Source organism: Procambarus clarkii, chromosome 5 (assembly GCF_040958095.1).
Source record: "Procambarus clarkii isolate CNS0578487 chromosome 5, FALCON_Pclarkii_2.0, whole genome shotgun sequence".
Taxonomy (NCBI): domain Eukaryota; kingdom Metazoa; phylum Arthropoda; class Malacostraca; order Decapoda; family Cambaridae; genus Procambarus; species Procambarus clarkii.
Genome location: NC_091154.1, coordinates 39,944,991 through 39,966,760, shown reverse-complemented (window position 1 = coordinate 39,966,760; position 21,770 = coordinate 39,944,991). Strand labels below are relative to the sequence as shown.

The 21,770-nt window shown below is 38.6% G+C and overlaps 2 protein-coding genes across 2 annotated transcripts; both read right to left on the bottom strand.

The window, feature by feature from the left end:
* Positions 1 to 1,370: 1,370 nt before the first annotated feature.
* LOC123763301 (uncharacterized) lies at positions 1,371 to 12,698 on the bottom strand. The gene is made up of 3 exons (XM_045750450.2): positions 12,571 to 12,698; positions 4,601 to 7,410; positions 1,371 to 1,819 (listed from the first exon to the last, which is right to left on the bottom strand). Exons 2-3 carry the CDS (start codon positions 7,243 to 7,245, stop codon positions 1,633 to 1,635), a joined length of 2,832 nt encoding a protein of 943 aa, XP_045606406.1. The 5' UTR covers positions 7,246 to 7,410; positions 12,571 to 12,698; the 3' UTR covers positions 1,371 to 1,632.
* A 2,244-nt stretch (positions 12,699 to 14,942) lies between these two features.
* Positions 14,943 to 21,530, bottom strand: LOC123763317 (uncharacterized). Its single transcript, XM_069301601.1, has 4 exons — positions 21,385 to 21,530; positions 17,898 to 20,799; positions 15,648 to 15,764; positions 14,943 to 15,442 (listed from the first exon to the last, which is right to left on the bottom strand). The coding sequence occupies exons 2-4, from the start codon at positions 20,618 to 20,620 to the stop codon at positions 15,439 to 15,441; spliced, it is 2,844 nt and encodes a 947-aa protein (XP_069157702.1). The 5' UTR covers positions 20,621 to 20,799; positions 21,385 to 21,530; the 3' UTR covers positions 14,943 to 15,438.
* Between the last annotated feature and the right edge of the window lie 240 nt (positions 21,531 to 21,770).

Sequence of the window (21,770 nt, the reverse complement as noted above, 5' to 3'; positions counted from 1 at the left end):
TTTCATAAGAAAAAACGTAGAGAAAATATATTAATTCAGGAAAACTTGGCTTATTAGGCAAATCGGGCCTTGAATAGTAGGCTGAGAAGTGAGTTCTGGCTACTAGGTACGACATATATATATATATATATATATATATATATATATATATATATATATATATATATATAATATATATATATATATTATTATATATATATATTATTATATATATATATTATTATATATAATATATACTGTATAAGGCTTCATGTGCAACCTGTCCTCTTAAAAAGAACGTCGCTTTTGGCCGTTTGCCCGTATGGCCGAATTTGGACGTAATTTGAAAATGAAAAAAAAATTAAAATAAATTTGGGATTTCTTTTTCAACAACAGTAAGTTAAGGGTCCTCTGATAGGTTAGGTGGGCAGGAAATTCTCATAAAGTTTCAAAACGTTATGAAAAACGTGAATTTAAAGTGTCCTCTCATAACCTCTGCGCGTAAGGCGGACGACTCAAATAGAAAACGGAACAGAACGTCACTTTTGTGAGTCGATTTCATTTCAAATTACGTCCAAATTTAGCCATATCGCGCATACGGGCCAAAAGTGACGTTCTTTTTAAGAGGACGGGTTGTCATGTGGCATAGATAGGAAACAGCATTGTGGTTACCTCGACAATTGCAACAAGATGGGATGAACTTTTCACCTTTTTCAATCTTGACTCTACACTTTCGCGAGTCGTGTTTCTTACCACAATACCTGGTTTAAATGCCACACAAATGCCAGTTTAACCTGGGGTTAAACTGGCATTTCCAAGTCATATGTCCCAAACGAGAACACTTCATGCATAATATGGGCTCCTCAAAGTATTTTGCAACTTTCCTGTAGCCTAATCTTTGCACAAAAATTCTTTCTGAAGCCTCACCCTTTACCAAGGCAACAACTTGGCTTTGTTTTTCACCACAAACACTGTTCCTCTTTGCCCAAACAACACTATCATTGTTGAGAAGAAGATAATCAGGATCCAAATAAGTTGGATACTTAAAAACTGTGATCTTGGTGTGCATCATACCTTCTGGAATAACCACAATATTCTCAAAACCAACCGTTGTTAGGTGTTCCACAGCCTTTTCTGTCCCAACTGTTATTTAGGGCCAGCGAAGACCCTCATTGAATATTGGTTCATATTCAAAACACTCCTTAGCCAGATGTATCATACACTCCAGCTTTTGATGGAAGTTCAGTTGACATGTTGTAGGGAATAACAGCCGCTGCCTTCTATTAATCTGCGTGTCTTGCATCCTGCTGATTAGGGTTTCCTGTTGACAATTCCTGGGAGTTTGCATCATTGGACTCTCCTGTCGTGGATCACAGCAATTTTTCTGTCGCTTTTTCATTTCGTCTTTACTGTCACTGTCTCGCTGTCAGTTTTAATACGATCTGCCCTGGTTGATACCTGGAAATAAATATCTCAATAGATCTGATGTTCTGTGAGGCCCAATAAGATCAGCCTGTGATTCATACGTCAAGCTGCAAGCATCCACATCCAACAGTTGACCAGTCCAGCAATGAGGATGCCTGGTCGAGGACCAGGCTGCGGGGACATTGAGCCCCTAAATCATTGCAAGGTAACTGCAAAGTAGGCCTCGCATTATGTAAGCCATACAACATCAAAAGCAGCCATCATATTCAGAGTTTCCAAGTATACATCAGATTGCTCTATGTTACTTTTGATGGTCAGCTTGTCACTTAAATAGTTTTTAAGTTTCTTCACCAGCCACTCAATTGTCGTATTCTTGACATCGGAAAATTGTAGAGACAGGCGCCAGCACCCACATCTGTCAAGAACTCATAACTTTTAGTAGTGCTTCTGTTTAGTACAATATACCTTAAGTCTAGAAGAATTTTTGCAAGAGCTACATATGCCTAATTTTATAAATTAAGAAATACAAAAATACTTTTTTGAAAATAATTTGGATACTTTTCACATAAAAAGTACATAGAGATTATTATAGTCTACTCTAAGTTTTAAGTTTTTTTATGACAATATATATTCATTAACAATATTTTTACAATAATTAACTTTCAAAATACTGAGCAGTATATTTAAATGATACAGCAGAGCAATACATATTGTATGCTAGTTATTAAGCAGCAACTATCCCATGTGCTAAGTAGCTACTGTAATATTGATCTTGGAGATTTTGAATTTCAACACTTATCATTGATAATTTGTTAAAAATGAAAAAGCTTCACATGAACTAATTTCATCAACCACCATCCAAGTAGATAAAATGTGTGAAAAACATACTGAAGTTCAAATGGAAAGTTAATCTATGTAACTTTAATAAACGTCTTTGTTGTGATTATGCAAATTAAACCAATCTAAATCACTCGTAGGTATCATCAAAGGAGGAAAAGCATGAGGAAATACTCCAGTGCCAATGAATGAAGTTTTACTATTTCATTGTCGATTACAAACTGTGCTAAGTAGATGGAAAGAAATGAGAATGCAAATTACCAAATAAATCTTGGTATTTCTTGCAGGATCTTAATGCTGTTGTAATGTTAATACTGTATTAACCAGCTTCTTCTAGAGAAGAAAATATAGACACTATCTGTTGAATTGAACAATATTGAATGGAAACAACTACCATAATTTTCATCATCACAAAGCATGCTGAATATTGCTCCATTCTTTGGGACTTATAATTCACCAGTCATTGAAATTTGTTCAACTGGTAAATAAAGCCAACCAAACCTTAATGAATAACTGAACCTGTGACTTCAAGAGAAGAAAGTGGTAATTCAGCTGCACAAATCTCTGGTGCGCAACCATCTGGAAACTGTATCCAAGCATGGAGACCTCACCTTCACAAAGATATAACTGCTTTGGAAAGCAGAGCACTAAAAATAACTTCAGAACTAAGTTAACTCTCATACCAGGAAAGGTTGAAGAGGTTGATGACATCAGGACTAGCAACAGTTTAAAAATCAAGCACAACAGGGCTGATCTCATCAAGTCCTTTAAAGTACTGAACAAATTAGAAAATATTAATCCAGATTCCTTCTTTCAAAGGTTCAATAATATCCACACCAGGGGGAACAGCTTTGAGCTCAACAAGCCACAGTGTAGGGCAGAAAACAGGAGATTCTTTTTCAGTCATGGGCAATAAACCCATGAAATTGCCTACCTACCCATCTATGTCATAAATGCCAAGACAATACTCCAGTTCAACATTCAGCAGGAAAATCTTCTACAATAATGGGGAACCTTTGACAAGCATTTGCTTTCTGTTTTCTAAGAAGTGGCTAAAGATGATGACCCATAGGTAAAGTCAGGTAAACAAATCAACACCGTTAACTTTTTTACAATTCAGTTTCCTCATTGATGTATTTACCATCTCTATAGATATGAACTCAACAAAGGGTCAGAAGACCAGTAAATACTTCTCAATATTGAAAAGTGCAAGACCTTGCACGTCAAGCATAAAAACTATGCAAAACTATGCAATAACAACCATAACTATAGAGTCTCGGTAGTACAGTCGGGGCTCATTCTCGATCTACCATTAAGAGTACCAGGAGTTAGTCGGCTTATTGTGGGGGTTGCAGCCTGGCATGGGTCAATAATTTGATCCTGGAGGGAGACCTTGATATAAGCCTAACATATACTGTATAGTATTTACATACTGGCTACCTGTCCCGACACAATAAATTATTATTAAATACACATTATAATTACCATATCAAGAACACAACTCAAGAAGTAAATTGAAAGAGAAAAGAAGAACCTAGGCATTATGATCCACCAATCATTGAAAGTTGCTCAGCAAGTGAGACTAAAAAAAAAAAAAAAGCCAACCAAACCTCAGAAACAAATCAAATGAACCTTTGACCTTAAGGAAAAGAAAGTGGTTATTCAGCTGTTGAAATTGGTAGTGTGACCCCCATCTGTACTACTGTATCAAAAATGGAGACCTTGCCATTAAAAAGAGACAACCGATTTGGAAAAAGTTCAGCAAAGAGTGCCAAAACTCCTCTTGGAACTAAGTCGGCACTCATACTAGGAAAGGCTGAGGGCTTTGTGACTAGCAACACTAGAAACCAGGCATGACAGGGCTGATCTCGAGACCTTGAAAACACTAAACAAAGTTGTAGATATTAATCCAGACTACTTTAAAATGCCCGATGTAACTTACACAAGGGGCATCAGCTTCAAATTCAACAGACCACAATAAGTAACAAACAATAGGAGATAATTCACCATAAGTTATAAATGCCAAATCAGGAAACAAAATTTTGTGGGAATGTGGATGACCTTTGACCAATCACTGGCTTCTTGACCTTGTCGAGATTACGTAGATGGTGCCTCTCGGGTAAAATTTGTATAATTATATCAGCTAGCATACTATATTGAACTCTTCTCATGTTATTAAGTACAATCATAATCACATTTACACCTTTTGTATTATTTCTACCCATCAGACTTGACTTATTCCCTCCACTTACTTCCAGTCTCATACTTCTATTTAATATTCTCTCATGATTATTTTCAATATCCCCATTTGCTCTTACACTAGAAACTCTGATGTAAATACTGTATATGAAAAACTTACCCTTTACCCAGTCTTTTAACAACTTCCACTATCCAAGATTGGTGATGATCCTTCAAGTCAAGCATGGAGATTTCTAGGTTTCCCTTGTATTCTAAATCAGGAAAATGTTCTGCTTGATAATCATTTGGTGACAGTTGGAGAGTAATGCGTAGAGTCCTGGTGTTTTGTAAATTCCTCAAGGATTCAAGAGCCTCTAAATTTGTCACTTTCACGCGAATAGTCTTGATACTTCTGTAGTTAGAAAGATTTTTTGGCTTCTCAAGACTGCCAGTAAAATTTGTCAGATTGGCCCAGGATTCCAATGCATCAAGGAATGACTCTGAAGTGTTTTGACATTCATAACGTTCATGATTCAGCAAGGCAAGATCTACATTTATCATCCTCCTGGTCTTTCGTTCCTTCAGCTTGTTACCAACCCCTTCCATTACATCCAAGAACATTGGTAATTTCTGGGGGTTTTTGTTCCCCTCAATCTCTATTTTCAGACTGTTAGGTTGGACTGGAGTGAAACTAAGAAGTTTCAAGGCTGAGACAACATTTGTATGGTCTAGGTTCCAGTCCTTGTTTCGTAATTTGTCCTTGGCAATGATGGTATTTATCTTGGGATGAGCCACTTTTTCAAATTTATTATTTTTATTTCTTATTACTGGCTGACTCTCATTAAGTATATTCCACCAGAAGTTATAATTCTGATCTTCAATACCTGCTTTAGCAATGAGAGAAAAGAGGTCTTCAACTTTGTCTTCTAAAATTTTCTGACTTGCCAAGTGACCTGTTAGATACTTTATAACCTCCTGATATGATTCCCAACTCTCAGGCTGGTTTGCTACATCTTTGAAATTAAATTTCTTCTTTTTGATGCAGTCACTCAAAAATTCAGCAGCAAAATACTCCATTTGGCTCCTATGAAAGAATTCATATACCGGTATATATTTCTCTTTTGAATTCTTATCAGCCTCACATGTTAAAAAAGCTGCCAGGACCTCCTGTGATAGTAATTTCTTGTCATCACATATTTTACAAATCTCAGTTAGATTATTTTCTTGCAGTGTGTACATTTCTGCCTGTAGCATAATCCAAGCTTGGTCTCCTAAATGAATCAATAGCTCAGCTAGATCTCCCTTTATCTTTTGATATGGCACAGCACATTTACTACTTAGGCGCCGAGCTAACCTCTCTTGACACAGCCAGAAAAGCTCTTGATAGAGACGAGTAAGCGTGGTCACCTGGTTTACAATCTCCGAATCGTGTTTCCAAAGAATGATTAAAAGGGAAGTGGTTAGTGGAAGCTTCAAGTGTTCATCCAACACCCTTCCTGGTCCATCAATATACTTGAAAAAGTTGCTTATTTCCATATCATAGTCATTTTTATTTATTATCTCCCTGAATAGTTTTTTTGAAAACTCCTTAAGTCTGTCATCATCAAAACCACACACCTTAATTTCAAGATAATAAATATTGCATTTTTTTGCTATGTTTACAGCTTCTTTCAGTTTTTCAGGTCGAGTTGTGATGATGATGCGCTTGTCACCAAAATTTTTGAAAATATCTTTCACAAGACCACTAGATCTATCTGTTTTTTCATCATAACCATCAATAATGAATAAAATACTCAGCTCTTTCAGTATTGAAATAATATCTTCCTCTTTAAACTTTCCACATGTTTCATGCATCAACTGTTCACTTAAGTACTCTAATACATTTCCTGAAACTGTCCTCCGAACCTCCACAAGAATAACAAGATCAAAATTGCTCAGACCATCTATCTCTGTGCTGCTCTCGAGCCACTTGTCAATAAGATACCGACATAGGGATGTCTTACCACACCCAGGAAGACCATGGAACAATAACAACCCTGGCAGTCTTTCTTCCCCTGTATATGATACTCGTGTTGTCACTGTCAGGATTTCTTTCATATCAATATCACCCTTTCTGTCCTCAATTTCCAATGGGGTAAAAATCTTGTCCACTCGAAAGTCTTTAATCTTATGAAAATCATCCAACAATATGATGAAAGGGTTTAAAATCTTCAAATTCTGATAATTTGCATGAAGTTCATCTCGACCTTCAGTAGTCATTACAAATATCTTATCCTTCTTAAACTTCATTATGTCATCAATGGTGGCCACATTACCTGCCTGAACTTTTGCAGCAATGATTTCATCAAGTATTTTTACTGCATTCGAGTACTCTGTGTCAAAATTTTGATTCACAACTAAACCCACACCTTTATATATATCTTTAATGATTGTCTTCAGTTTATCACATGTGTCCTTCATACTGTCCTCGGCTTTTGAATAGTTGTGATTAATTTCATTTCTTAAAAGCTTCAAGTTATTAATCTGTGCCTGACAATTTAAATCTGAGTAGAGTGTGTTACATGCTATTGACATCAATTTAAATGCAAAAGTAATATCAAATTCAACCACCATAATATTATCATCAAGGTGATTATCAAACTCATTCTCTTTTTTACCAGTCTGAGTACAAAAATCTCTGAGAGACATAGTTCCGCCTTTTGTGTTCATTCGACTGTCAGCATACATAGCCCTTGCTACATCACACATAGCTTTCTGTCCTGGCACATGAACACACTTGTACAGTTTGGCAAAGGCGAAGTCCTCTGGTGTGTAAATGTTTGACATCTTGAACTCGTGAGTATCTTGAAAATATCTAGAGTAGGATCCACTATGGGCCACAGACAGACCAAGGGCGAGCAAGCAGAGAAGACCCTCCTTCACACAAGATAAACCATTTATGCAATCATAGGTATGAGACAATGTTTATCCCATTATAGATGTTCCAGGAACCTGCAAAATAAATACGTCTATTCAGTTTCCTACTACTGTACTGAAAATTTAAATACTATACAGAAAGGAGAAAATGTTATACAAATTCATCCATTTCTTTTTAAGTGACTATACATTAATGGAGCATTAATAACATATTAAGAATTGTTTTGCAAAGACATTTACATGTTAATACAAAAACAATTTATAGAGATTTTTGGTACCCATGAATTTTGTATGTATTCTCTGAAGTTTTATTAGATTAAAAATAGCAGGCTTCAACACAGGCTGTTGTCTCACACAAATCAAAACTAAGTACTTAATGCTAATAAATATAATGTACTGTAGGGATATGAAATGAAAATAATATAGTTACATAAGGTATATTGAGATGGTTATTACCAGGAAAAGGTGGTAAGAATGAGACCAACATTTAATCACTGCATTTAGTGAAAATATCATTTATTGTACAAGTTTCAAGCTTGCCTACTGTAAGTAGTGCATACATGTGACTAACTTTTCATCCCTGCCTTGGGTGTGGGGTACATATTACAGGCAAATGAAAACTCTATTTAAATTAGTTTGCCACAAATGTATATTGCCAAGATTGAAGATCATTATGGTTCAGCACCTGAGCCAATTATGTGACTTAAAACCACTGCACTGCACAAAGCACCTTAAGACTCTGAGGATTGTGCAATTTTTTTTTTAATTAGGCCATATTTTAAGTTTTTTTTTAATGTTTTCATCACTCTTTGTGATTTCAAATGAAAATGATTGAGTTTGGAAACATTTTGACATTAACATTAGCTGAATATTTATAAAAACAAAAATACACTGTATGACCTTAACAACTGCACCCTGAAATTTTTGCCAAAAACAGGTGCGCAGTGTAGGGGTTAATTTTCAGTCATCAACAGAATGTGTACTCGGTCCTTAATAAGTTATTTAAACTGGAAAAAAAAACTACAATATCATGCATCCTACCTGCTCTTATTAACTTGTTCTGTAATTACCATAGTTTAGGAGGCCTGGCCATCTGGCCGATGACCAGGCTGCGGGGTCGCTAACCCCCAAAATCACCTCAAGGTAATGTAAGGTAGTTACAGGATGAGAGCTATGCTCATGTTGTGTCTTCTTCTTCCTAGCACTCTGTCATATAACGCTTTGAAACTACTGACGGTTTTGGCCTCCACCACCTAACAATTTAATTTGCTAAAAAAAATACAAAATGATTCAATATAACAAATTATACTGAATGTGATGTGTTTAGATCTGGCACCAACATACTGTATATGGGCACCACAACATAGAAAAATCAAATAATAAAATATAATTATGAGGAGAAAGTACTAAGCCAATATGACTAGCATTTGGAAGGGATACGAAGACAGTATAGGAGTTGGGATGAGAGGAAGGAGTGCCCAATGAAGACAAGTACTAAAATGCAATTAGCTATGGGACACTGTCATTTATCATCTATACTGTACCTATATTGCACATTATTTGCTAACACAGTGAAGTAACATATTAATGAACATCAGCTGGAAAAAAATCATCAGGAAAAATGGGGGACTTTTGACAGGCTGCTGGCTTCATGTCATCAAGGCCACTAGTGTCGGTGTTCCTTAGATAAAATGTAACATAGCTGGCCTGCTCATCTAGACTATACCTGTCTGTTAAAAAATATTACTGTAAAAGTTATAGATTTTAATATTTTATTTTTTTGTGCATTTATAGCTTGAAAATGTTCATAATTACATATATAAAATAACTTGTTAATTAAAAGTGTATTAATTTTGCTAAAAAATAACTTATTTGTATATGTGAAAGTCCAACTGATTATACATTATGAAGAATTGTATCATCTCAAGTCTTATAATGTGTATATTTTCCTGAACAATGCAAACTATCCTTATTACTATGGCTGATACAAACTGTTTTTGTTATCATGACTAATACAAACTATCCTTCTTATTATGACCAATGCAAACTGTCTTTTTTTACCATGACCAAGGCAAACTGTTTAATGGTATCAACCAGGTATCAAGGCAAACCGTTATTGTTACTCTGATTATTAGTTTAATGACTGATCATTAATTTATTATTATATATTCAGGAAAGTTTATTATATGCATTATATAACATTAATTATCATATACAGCATTCATGAAAATTTATTCATATGGATATCATAATATAATCATTTCCCCTTGACTTTCCCATTTATTTATTTTATTTATTTATTTATTTATTTATTTATTTATTTATATACAAGAAGGTACATTGGGTTTGTGAGAATACATTGGATGGTACAGTATTTACATTCTTGTAAAGCCACTAGTACGCACAGCGTTTCGGGCAGGTCCTTAATCTAGCAGATAATTTTAAGTAGGTAATTTCAATCAGAATTGATAAATGATAAAGATACATTACAAGAGAAAAATGAGATGAGAGAGATAAGTAGGTATATTAAAGCACATTGTTATATTAAAGCTCTGATTGATTACATTGACAGCTTGATTAGTAATTTAAACAAGGTTAATAGACACCATACAGTAGATTGACAGCACATATAAGACAGCAATGATCACAATGGTAAAGATGTTCAGATTGGGTACATAAAGATTGGGAGACTGGGTAGCAAAAGATACAGATAAACAAGATTTATAAACACCATACAACAGATTGGCAGCACATATTAAGAAAACAGCAATGATCACAATGGTAAAGATGTTCAAATTGGGAACATAAAGGTTGGGAGATTGGGTAGCAATTGATACAGTGCAATTTTAAGGCAAAAAGTGAAAAACTATGAAGATGAAATTAGGTACTTTTTAGTATTGATTTTGAATGATGTAAAAGTTGGACAGCTTTTCAATTCAGTAGGGAGTGAGTTCCATAAACTGGGTCCCTTTATTTGCATAGAGTGTTTACACCGATTAAGTTTAATCAACATTAAGAATCAATCATTAAGAAGAATGTTGTCATATCAACATTAAGAATCAGAGTCATTACACAGGAAATTGAGAGCAACTATGGCTGTCTGCCCCTGAAAATTACACAACATGTAATTTGGAGAAAAACAGAAAACACCAAGGCCTCTGAGAATAGGTTAGTTAGAGGTAAGCATAGGTTGGAGGAGGGAGGGGGGTACAGCTGACCATCAAGGCCCCAGCCGGCTGGGACAGGCCGGTAAAGACTGTGGCCTGCTCTCGCTAGATCCTCTGGTGGAGCGAGGAATCCTCTATCCCACTGTACAACTGCTTGAGTATTTAAGAGGAAACCAGGAGCTAAGCCCTGCCAACCAGGAGATAGCCTCTGGCTATCTTCCTACCACACCTAGACAGAGGCTTATTTCATGGGAAGAACACAGCCAACTGTTGATAATTATCATCTTGGCACAAGGCAAGGTCATGTGACATAACCTGACCTGACCTTGCCTGAAATGTGAACATTAACACTTCTGAAGGTGTGACTTTTGAAATGGTAAGGACCAACAAATTGGCACTGCAAAAATCCTGTGTGAACTGACTAATTTTATTAGTGAAATATTAAATACAGTACAACCATTTATGGTGCTACACCATGATCGATGCAAACTGTCCATTACCATACCCAAAACAAACTGTCCCAATTACCATTGCCAAGGTAAACTGGAATTGGTGTTATTAACAAGGCAAACTGTCTCCATTGTCAAGAGCGTGTAACAAACTAAAGCTTGTTGTAGAACTCACGCAGTAAACTCTCCCCGTAATTATGAGTTTTAGTGTGATTCATTTATTGTGCACCCCATACCCATCCTGTGGGCAGTAGTGGAAAGGGCTACAGAGGCACATAATGTGCTCAGGGACTGAACTCTAAAATTCATTTAGCTAAACAAGTATAGTCTTGATGTCCTAATTACAAAATTAACTAATGTACAGTATATTATTACATTATCAATGGGTTTGAGGCCAACTACAAGTACAGTCTCTTAAGCTAATCAACTTGTATATGTGGAGAGCTAGTGTCACAAGTGACATGTTTACCCCGCCCCCCAAACAGTGGGCAGTGGTGAACTGGTTACCAATCACCACTGCCCACAATAAATGATTAGTTACAATACATGATTTATTACATTTACTACCTACAGCTAGCAAACTGGGGATATTTGGCAAAAAATTCTGGTAGATAAATTTGAATTAAATATTTACACATTTCTTGGACATTTGTTATAGAGTTGTTTTGGGAATAGGGTATCTTTTCATATCTTTTTGCACGCCATCACATATTGACGGAGAGTGTGTAAATAATTTTGTTAACAGTTTACATTTGGTCAGGTCTATTACATCAGGTGTGAGGTAAATTGTACCCGTTGTCATGAGCGAAATAAACCTGTCGCTGTCATGAACAGGGCAAACTGTTGTCATGAACAGGGCAAACTGTTGTCATGAACAGGGCAAACTGTTGTCATGAACAGGGCAAACTGTTGTCATGAACAGGGCAAACTGTTGTCATGTACGAGGCAAACTGTCACTGTTGTCATGTACGAGGCAAACTGTCACTGTTGTCATGTACGAGGCAAACTGTCACTGTTGTCATGTACGAGACAAACTGTCACTGTTGTCATGTACGAGGCAAACTGTCACTGTTGTCATGTACGAGGCAAACTGTCACTGTTGTCATGTACGAGGCAAACTGTCACTGTTGTCATGTACGAGGCAAACTGTCACTGTTGTCAAGAACGAGACAAACTGTCACTGTTGTCAAGAACGAGACAAACTGTCACTGTTGTCATGTACGAGGCAAACTGTCACTGTTGTCATGTACGAGGCAAACTGTCACTGTTGTCATGTACGAGGCAAACTGTCACTGTTGTCATGTACGAGGCAAACTGTCACTGTTGTCAAGAACGAGACAAACTGTCACTGTTGTCATGTACGAGGCAAACTGTCACTGTTGTCCTGTCCCAGGCAAACTGTCACTGTTGTCATGTCCCAGGCAAACTGTCACTGTTGTCATGTCCCTGGCAAACTGTCACTGTTGTCATGTCCCAGGTAAACTGTTGTCGCTGTTGTCAAACAAGCCAACACTCCTCCCAGAAACCTGATGACTCAGTATGACTAAATCAAGCATAATGAAACACCATCATCCACTTCCCTTAATGATGTCACAGCATGCTAAATAGCATTGTCTTACCTTAACTAGGCAATTAAAGCGAGGGATCCAGGCGGCAAACATGTCAAGGAGATTTGTAAAGTATTTAAAGCTACCATGGAGCACCGTCGGTCCTCCTCCTCGTTATCTCTTATACTGTGTGCTTGGACCAGGCGCTCTTGCCAGACGCACGATCAAAGCTAATATTTATCTATTTATTTATTTATATTATATTATTAATTAAACCTGAAAGGGGTACCACCTCTGGTGCAAGTGTAGGGACCCCATAGCTTCGGAGAAGAAAATAATGAGTACTCAGAGAAGACCTTGTGGATCCTCACTGAACACTTAGATATTCTTGTATTTATTTATATATATACAAGAAGGTACATAGGGGTTGTGAGGATACATAGCATAGTAATTACATTCTTGTAAAGCCACTATAGTACGCGCAGCGTTTCGGGCAGGTCCTTATTCTAAGACAATTTTAAGTAGGTAAATACTTGACAAAATTTATAAAAATGATAACAGATTAACTAAGATAACAGAATAACTAAGCCAATATGACATTTTCTGGTACTATAAGTTATTTTCTCTTTTTTGAAAGTATGAGTTTATACAGGTTAATTTAGTTAATGCCTTATACACAGCATTGTTCGGTTATTTTTGTTGCTTAAACTGCGACACCTAGTTGATCAGATAAGACGATTGTTATTGATAAAAAGGGGTTGATGAAGTGGGTAGTTTCGGTATATATATATATATATAGTCGTGTGGCTATGGTAGACCCCTGATCACGACTAAAGTATTTGCCTGAAACTACTAGAGTGATGTCAAACTTCAGCTCCTTAGCCCTACCTCATTTTTGGGGGGAGTGTGTAAAGTCAATTTATTAGGGACTCTAGTAACTACTTTATGATAGGTAGTGGATAAATGTTAAGAGTCACATCTCGAATCCATTGTTGATGTGACGACTTATACTGAATTTTGTAACTAGCTCATCAAGATTGTAACTTGCTTAGCTAAATGAATTGTTGGGTTCAGTCCCTGAGCCCATTATGTGCCTCTGTAACCCTTTCCACTACCGCCCACAAGATGGGTATGGGGTGCATAATAAATGAACTAAACTAACTCACAGGTATTGAGGCTGCGGATCTGAACCCCCAATGTTTGTATAGCTATATTTCAGCATTGATGAACAAAAGTTTCAGAGTTTGTTAACATATTGATCAGTATTATATGCTGCGAGTTACACTGCATGTACGCTGTTTACAATAAGCAAACTTGGGATACTAGAAATTCTTGTATGTGTTCACATTCAATTACACATGTTGATATAGGATACAAGAATCTCTATCAAGTTTACATTTGGTAGGTCTATATACATTGATCAGGTGACGCAAACTAACATAATACTGTATATAGTTTTTCTTGTACTTAGGGCTGGGTGGTTTCCGCGCCAGCTGGCCTGCTGACGATTAGGAGTGTTCTGCCGGAAACTCCCAAAGAGTGATATGTCCCACTTCAGGCAGTAGACGTATTGCATAGCTTAGTTAAAATTACCTTGAGTCACCTACACTTAATCTCATACGTTGTAAGGCTTTAAGGTTTAAATTCACTCTACACAATTGAGTTACGGTAACATGTAGGCACATGCAAGTCAACTAAGCGTATCCGTATTTTGTACTTAGTAACAAATAGGTCCTTCCCCTTGTGACTATCTAAATAGTTACTTTCTGGTACTTGTTGATATTTATTTTACTTTACTTACGTTGTGCTTACTTTACTTCCTTTTGGTTACTTTGATACATGCTCTAGGGTACATACATTCTTACTTATTCTACGGGTTCACCATAGCCCGTGCTACTTGGAACTTTGTTTCAGGTAGCGAATCTTTAACAACAACATCTTACTTATTTTGTTACTATTGTGCTCTTTATGTAAGTTAGTTATATATTAGTTATCATATCTGTTACGAAACTATTTTACTGAAGTTTACATGTAACTTTATTGTAAGTTTTCTGCAAGTTACTTATTCCTATATTATTACCATGTTTGTATTGTACTTTATATTATGAATTTTACTATTAAAAGTTCCAATGCATGGTACTTCCTTTAACTCGGAAAATATAGTTTTTCATGTTTACTATAGTCTGGAGAGTTTAAAATAGGTGTATGTTATTTTATTTGCCTATAAATTCCCAAACATATATTATTTTCCATTAATTTATATAATATATATATGTTCATTAGATAAATTGCATAAATAGCCTGTGAGCATATCATTAATCTCTTGGGCACGGTTCCGATAATTTTTTTTTTTAACTTAAAGGTTCTGTGGTTTCCCAAAATATTGAAAAACTGTTTACTATATAAAGTGTTTAGTTACAATTATTGTAACAGTTTATTTAGTTACAGTTTACAATTGTTCACCTAACGTTTGCATTGGCGCTTCTTCTATTGGAAACTTAAGTTTTATTTACAAAATCAAATGCTACAATAAAAGCAAAGTTTCCTCTCAGTGAAGGGTTTAAAGAAAGAGAAAAATATATAAACCATTTTCTAAAAAAAAGTTATTGTGCATTGAGAGTCGGTACAGTATCTCCCAAGTGTCTGTTCTAAACCACACTTGAAAGAAGACTGGTTATTACTCGATTGGTGATTGATTGATATAGATTAAGCCACCCAAGAGGTGGCACGGGCATGAATAGCCCGTAAGTGGTGGCCCTTTGGAGCCTTTACCAGTATCAAGAGCTGATACTGGAGATCTGTGGAGGCGCAACTGCACCCTGCGTGACGGGAGATGTCTCCCGGATCAAATGGTGACCAAATGGTGGGTTATTACTCGCCACTCTGCTGCTTACATGCTCGGGCGCTGTCCTCACTGTTCTCCAAAGGTTGGAAGGCATTTTATCTGTAAGTAGAGAAAAGGTTTGGGTTCAGTAATTAGTGCTAACGAGAGCTTTGATTCTCTCATTAGGATAATGAGTTTGGAGCGAGAATATTATTGGGATGATCTACTCGTTACGAGGCTACAGCATGTCACCGGTACTGCAGACAGTCGCCAGCACCTCCAGTGTTTTCTTAGACAATATGGATTCGTCACCATACTGGATTACCGTATTGCCTCAATGGATATCTTGCTATGGACGGTTCCCTTGAGGTGAGTCACTATCCATTCCAACCCGTCGTAGGTCATTTCGCAGTCCTGGAGACTCAGGTGCCGGCACCCGCCTCTGTACAGGGAGGAAAGTATAAGCGTTACAAGTGAGAGAACGTAAGATAAAGAACGGTCCTGTCATCCATCCATCCACGCTGGCTTAGTCTGCCTAGGCTAACAAGACAACCATTACAATTTCCAAACTTAATTAAATTACTTGAGCAGCATGTAACTATCACTAATCTGACAGATTTAAGGAGATAGCACCTGGCTCAGGCTTCCAGTTGTTGTTATAGATTCAGCTACTAGGAACAAAATGTTCTAAGTAGCACGGGCTATGGTGAACCCGTAGTGGACTTACCTGGCACAGGAGCGGGGCTGTAACTTTGTCAGGCTTCCATTTTGTTTCAGATTTAGCTACTCAGAACGAAGTGTCCATGTAGCACTGGCTATGGTGAGCCCGTAAGACCAGGCTTCCATGTTTGTTGTTGTTATAGATTCAGCTACTCGGAACAAGTTCCAAGTAGCACGGGCTATGGTGAGCCCGTAGTGGACTTACCTGGCACAGGAGCGGTGCTGAATGGCTTCCGATTGATTGATTGATAAAGATTAAGCCACCTAAAAGGTGGCACGGGCATGAATAGCCCGTAAGTGGTGGCCCTCTTGAACCATTACCAGTATCAATAGATGATACTGGAGATCTGTGGAGGTGCGACTGCACCCTGCGTGACGGGAGATGTCTCCCGTCAAATGGCTTCCAGCTGAACTGTTCTCTTATAGTGTTCCACCAGCTAAGTGAAGATTGATTACCTACATAAGGAGAGGTGCTGAAAATGCAAACGCTGCAATCACGTTACATCATAAGTTTATTTATTATGCACCCCATACATATCCTATGGGCGACAGCGTAAAGGGTTACAGAGACACGTAATGGGCTCAGGGACTGAACCCTAAAAAAAATATTTAGATAAGTTAGTCTTGATAAGCTAGTTACAAAATTGAATGAACATTGTTACATCGGCACTAGGTTCAAAGAAAACGAATTTTTTCAGTTAATAAAAGAAAATGAGAAATGTCAAGCGTAAACCATTACAATCTATATTTCACACATTTTATTTACTTGTGCCAGGTAAGTCCACTACGGGCTCACCACAGCCCGTGCTTCTTGTGCCAGGTAAGTTACGGGCTCACCATAGCCCGTGCTACTTGGAACTTGTTCCGAGTAGCTGAATCTATAACAACAGCGAGTATAACGGAGTTACAGCCCCGCTCCTGTGCCAGGTAAGTCCACATCGGGCTCACCATAGCCCGTGCTACTTTAGAACTTTTGTTCCGAGTAGCTGAGTCTAAAACAACAACAACAGACCGTAGCACATAGTAGAAGAGAGTCGAGCACATTCAGCACCGTTCCTGTGCCGTGTAGAGCTCCTCTTTATTTCGTGTTACGTAGTGTCGTATACTTTTACTCTGCTATCTCTAGTCACTGATGCACAGTGCTGCTGTATGTTATCTGATGTTATCATATGTTGTGAGTAATCTAGTGGCACAATGTGTGATGAGGCTTCTGTTTCTTAATGATGTTATTGTGTGCTTCATGGAGGTGTTCAGGTTCATCTTGTAAAGTTATTTATCAAGTATTGTCTTGTGTTGTTCTATCATGTTATATGCTTCTGTGACGCCGAATTGTAATGATTTGTATACTTTTATTCAGAATATAATACATGACTAAATTTCCAGATTTTCCAAGTGGTTTCGTAAGTTGTTGTATATAAAAACATGAAAATAAAGGCAAATACAGAAGGCCTATTGGTCCACATGAGGCGACGCCTATATATATATATATATATATATATATATATATATATATATATATATATATATATATATATATATATATATATATATATATATATATATATGGGTGGCACATGTGCAACCCATATATATATATATATATATATATATATATATATATATATATATATATATATATATATATATATATATATATATATATATATATATATATATATAATATACTATATATCCACCCAAACTTATTTATATATGTCTTATCATATGCTATCCAGTGTTATCAGATGATGTGTTAAATGACCATTGGCCGCCCTAACGATGCCTCCAACCAAACATTTACCGCTAGTTAAAGCTTGAGAGGGAAATCATTCTTCAGACACACTTGTTCACTTACCTTCCTCCCATTTTCTTGATGGCCGACACCAGCCACTCCTTCTGCTCGTCCTTCATAGCCACAAGGCAGATCTCCAGACTTCCATTGTGCCTCAGCTCTGAGAGTGTCTCCACAGGGCAACCGCCGGGAAGGGCCAGGGTGACGTGGAGACTCTTCACGCTTCTGTGAATCTTCCTGAGACTGTTGCTAAGAGACATAAAGGCTCCCACAGTCGCTATTCTGACCTGTATTACCTTGAGGCTGCAGCACCTTGCTAGTACTTCATCGTCTGGCTGGTCTCCCAAGCTGCCCGTAAAGCTTGTTAGGTCACCCCACGACTCCAGCGCCCTCAGGAAATCGTCCGAGGTTTTTCTCTGGTCGCATGCATCGTGACGTCGGAGATGCAGTTCGACTTTGATAAGTTTCCTCTGTCGCTTCTTCAAGTTCTCGCCAACGTTTTGTAGCGTCTGGAGGAAGCTAGGTATATCGTGGGGCTCCGTTGTGGTGGGGATATCGATGTAAACACTCACCAACCTCACTGGAGTGAAGCAAATAAGTCTGAGAGCTGAGACAACATTCGTTTCGTCCACCTGCCAGTGCTTGTGTGAAAGTTTATCTCTAGCAAGAATTATACCAACCTGTGGGTGTGTGTGACTCTCCACAAATATATTCCACCAAAAGTCATAGTTTGCGGGATCAACGTCTATTCTCTTCATGATGTTAAAAATGTCACCCACAGTCGAATTGGTGAGAGCATTTTGGAAGGCTAAATGACCCGTCAGAAACAAGAGAACTTGCTCAAGTCCCGGACAGGAGCCGACCTGGCTTCCAATGTCTTGAATCCTCAACTTTCCTTTTTGTAGAGAGTGAGCCAGAAAGGTTGCGGCGAGGTAGTAGGCCTGAGCGTGGTGCAGGAAGGCTACCCTGAGCTTCCACACGTCCGGGTCGTCATGAAGGTGGCACATGTGCAACCCTGACAGTAACTCAACTACTTTTATTCGGTTTCTCTTGCATTCTTCCTCAATCTTATTTTGAAAGTCATCTGATATTACGTAGTTTTCTTGCTTAAGCATCGCCCAGGCTTGCTCTCCAAGACAGAGAAATAAGCTATCCAAAATATCTGGCAGTTCGTTGACGCCTATGAAATCCTTACTCAGTCGCTCGGCAAGTTTTTTTTGGAGATGGTGGTAGAATTCCTGGTAAAGGCGCGTGGCTGTGGTAGTTTGGTTGACAACCTCGGGATTATGTCTCCAGCTTAGCATCAGGAGTGCAGTAGTGAGCGGGAGAGCAAGATAGTCGCTCAAGATATTTCTTCGTTCGTGGATGTACTGCAAGAATTCTTTAATCTGCTTTTCACACTCCGTCACGTTTTCTTCCATAGCACCGAAGACTTTTCTGATAAACTCGTCGCGTCTCTCAGTGTCAAACCCACAGATGTCAAGCGAGAGATACTCGACCCGGTGTCGTCTGGCCACACACACAGCATCCGTGTAGAGCTCGGGACGGGTCGTTATGATGATGTGTTTATCCCCAAATTTGGCGAAAATGTCTTCCAGAAGCTCGGAGGATATCTTGTCCGTCTCATCATAACCATCTATAATGAAGAGCACGTCTAGCTCTTTCAAAGTCGGTATGATGAGATCGGAATCCAAGCCTGCACTGGTGTTTGGCATTAACTCATCCAGCAGAAACTCTCTAAGGCGTCTAGAGCGAACTCTACGAACCTCGACGAGGAAAACGAGATGAAAGTTGCTAAGATTATTTACCCGATGGCTTCCTCTGCACCAGTCATGGACGAGGTAACGACACAGTGAAGTCTTGTCTGAGCCTGCCAGACCACAGAGCAACAGTGCCCCCGGAGCCTTCTCCTCCACACTCCCCATCCTTCTCACCCTCAGAAGATCCTTCACATCAACTGCTCTGTTGCTCTCTAAAATTTTTAGTTGAGTGAATGTTTGGTGTATTTCGAAGCATTTGACATTGGTAACGCCATCTTCTCTCTTCACCCAGGTACGAGGGTTGAGATCTGCCAGTTTCTCGTAACGTTCTGACAGTTCCTTATAGCCTTTAGTGACCAACTGGGACGAACTACTTGGTAGTAAAATGTCACTCTTCTTCACTATGTGTCCCTCATCGTATCGATTATGTGTTTCTAAAGGATTATTTAAAATCTCTTCTACAGTCGCCATGTTTTGACTAAAATCCTTCTGGACAATCTGTCCGAGGCCGGTGTATATAGCTGCCTGGGTGTTCCTGATGGCCTCGACGACCCTCACAACGTCCTCCTCCTCCTCATCATACACCTTCTCACTCACCAGCTCCCGTAGCTTGTGGACCGCACCTCGACACTCCTCGCTCAGAGCTTCAAATCCCTGCACGCACACGCTCGTCAAAACATCATAACCGAAGGAAAAATCGAAGTCTGTCTCCATCAGGTTGCAGTTACAGAAAGGTTGATACGTCCTCTCAAACACTGGAAGGATATCCGCATGTTTACAATAGTCCGTAATAAACATTGTTCCATTTGCAGTGACCATGCGTTCACTAGAGTATATTTCTCTTACAATATCGCACATAATCGCCTGACCTGCCCTTTGCACGCAGTCGTATAGTTGGTTGACGCGTGCGGTGGCGGCAAGAGCTTTGGAAGCTTGGGTGAGGACCGGAGCGAGAGGCATGAACGCCAGTAGGAGTAATACAGGCGCCAATGGGTGTCCCGCCGCCTGCCAACCCGCACTGTCCATCCTGGCCCCTCGCTCCCAGTATTCTTATGCTGCTGCTGTTCCTGGGAATGTCAGTTTTGCTGGGGCTGCTGTTGCTCCTTATGCTGCTGCTCTTATTGTTGCAGCTGGGCCTGCTGTTGCTGCTGTTCTACTCCTTCCATTATTTATTGTCTAGCCAATCATGATCCGTCCTAGAACATCTGAAAGTATTGGATTCAAATAAAGACGACAGTGACTATGATGATGATAACGATGATAATGATGATGTAATTATCAAAACAATAATAGTAACACAATTTTTGTTTTCGTAAATGGAAACTTGTGTTTTGTTACGGGGGACAACACAACCCACCAACACTCATACAAGAAAGCGTTGATGGAGGATGTATCATTATATTCATTCCATCAATACGTCAAGAAATATTTTGATGACAAATTGATGGGATGTAAGTGTGAAACTGTTTATACACAGTCGAGGAAAATTTTTATAATAATTTGCTTTCTTTAATAACGTATAATGAATAGGTATCCAGCGTTTGGTTGTTCACAGGTTGTGTTAAACTATTATACATGGCCTCCATCTCTAACACTGCCTCCCTCTCTGGTAATCTCCCTCACTGGTAATCTCTCTCCCCGGTAATCTCTCTCCCCGGTAATCTCCCTCCCTGGTAATCTCCCTCTCCGCCTCACTGTCTAGTAATCTCTCTCCCCGCCTCCCTCCCTCATTTATATGGCGTTTACTTTTCCTCTGGGAAAGGAATGGCAGGTATAGTAGTCCGACTGACCTCTGCGAAGGGTGGCACTGGTGACGAGGAAGTTCGAGGCACCGACAGCCGGGTGTGTGTTAGTGTCATTACTGAGGACGTACCGTGGCCGGATGCCTCGTAGCGCTTCTCACACTCCCCTGCTGCCACAGATAAGATACCGCTCGTTCTGTGTGCGGTGCACGGAGGCTACACCATTTATACAGATTATACACAAACACAGATTATTGACGCCCAACATCCACAACTTCGACCGCTTTCCCAATCAGCATTTGCTAAAAGCTTTCAAACGCTGCCTCAGCAAACAGCTCATATTTTGTCTGTCTTTGCATCGGTTGTCAATATTGGCTTATTTAATAAGTGCATATGTGACATACTAATTGATTGTGAATATTTTAGTTTACGTT

Bases quoted from the DNA above. Each gene is read 5' to 3' on its own strand.
- LOC123763301 (XM_045750450.2), bottom strand. From the start codon at position 7,245: ATGTCAAACATTTACACACCAGAGGACTTCGCCTTTGCCAAACTGTAC. The intron at 1,820-4,600 runs GTAAGTTTTTCA...AGTTCTTGACAG, and splicing joins GTTAAAAGACTGGGTAAAGG to ATGTGGGTGCTGGCGCCTGT.
- LOC123763317 (XM_069301601.1), bottom strand. From the start codon at position 20,620: ATGGACAGTGCGGGTTGGCAGGCGGCGGGACACCCATTGGCGCCTGTA. The intron at 15,765-17,897 runs GTAAGTGAACAA...CTCCCTGTACAG, and splicing joins ATCAAGAAAATGGGAGGAAG to AGGCGGGTGCCGGCACCTGA.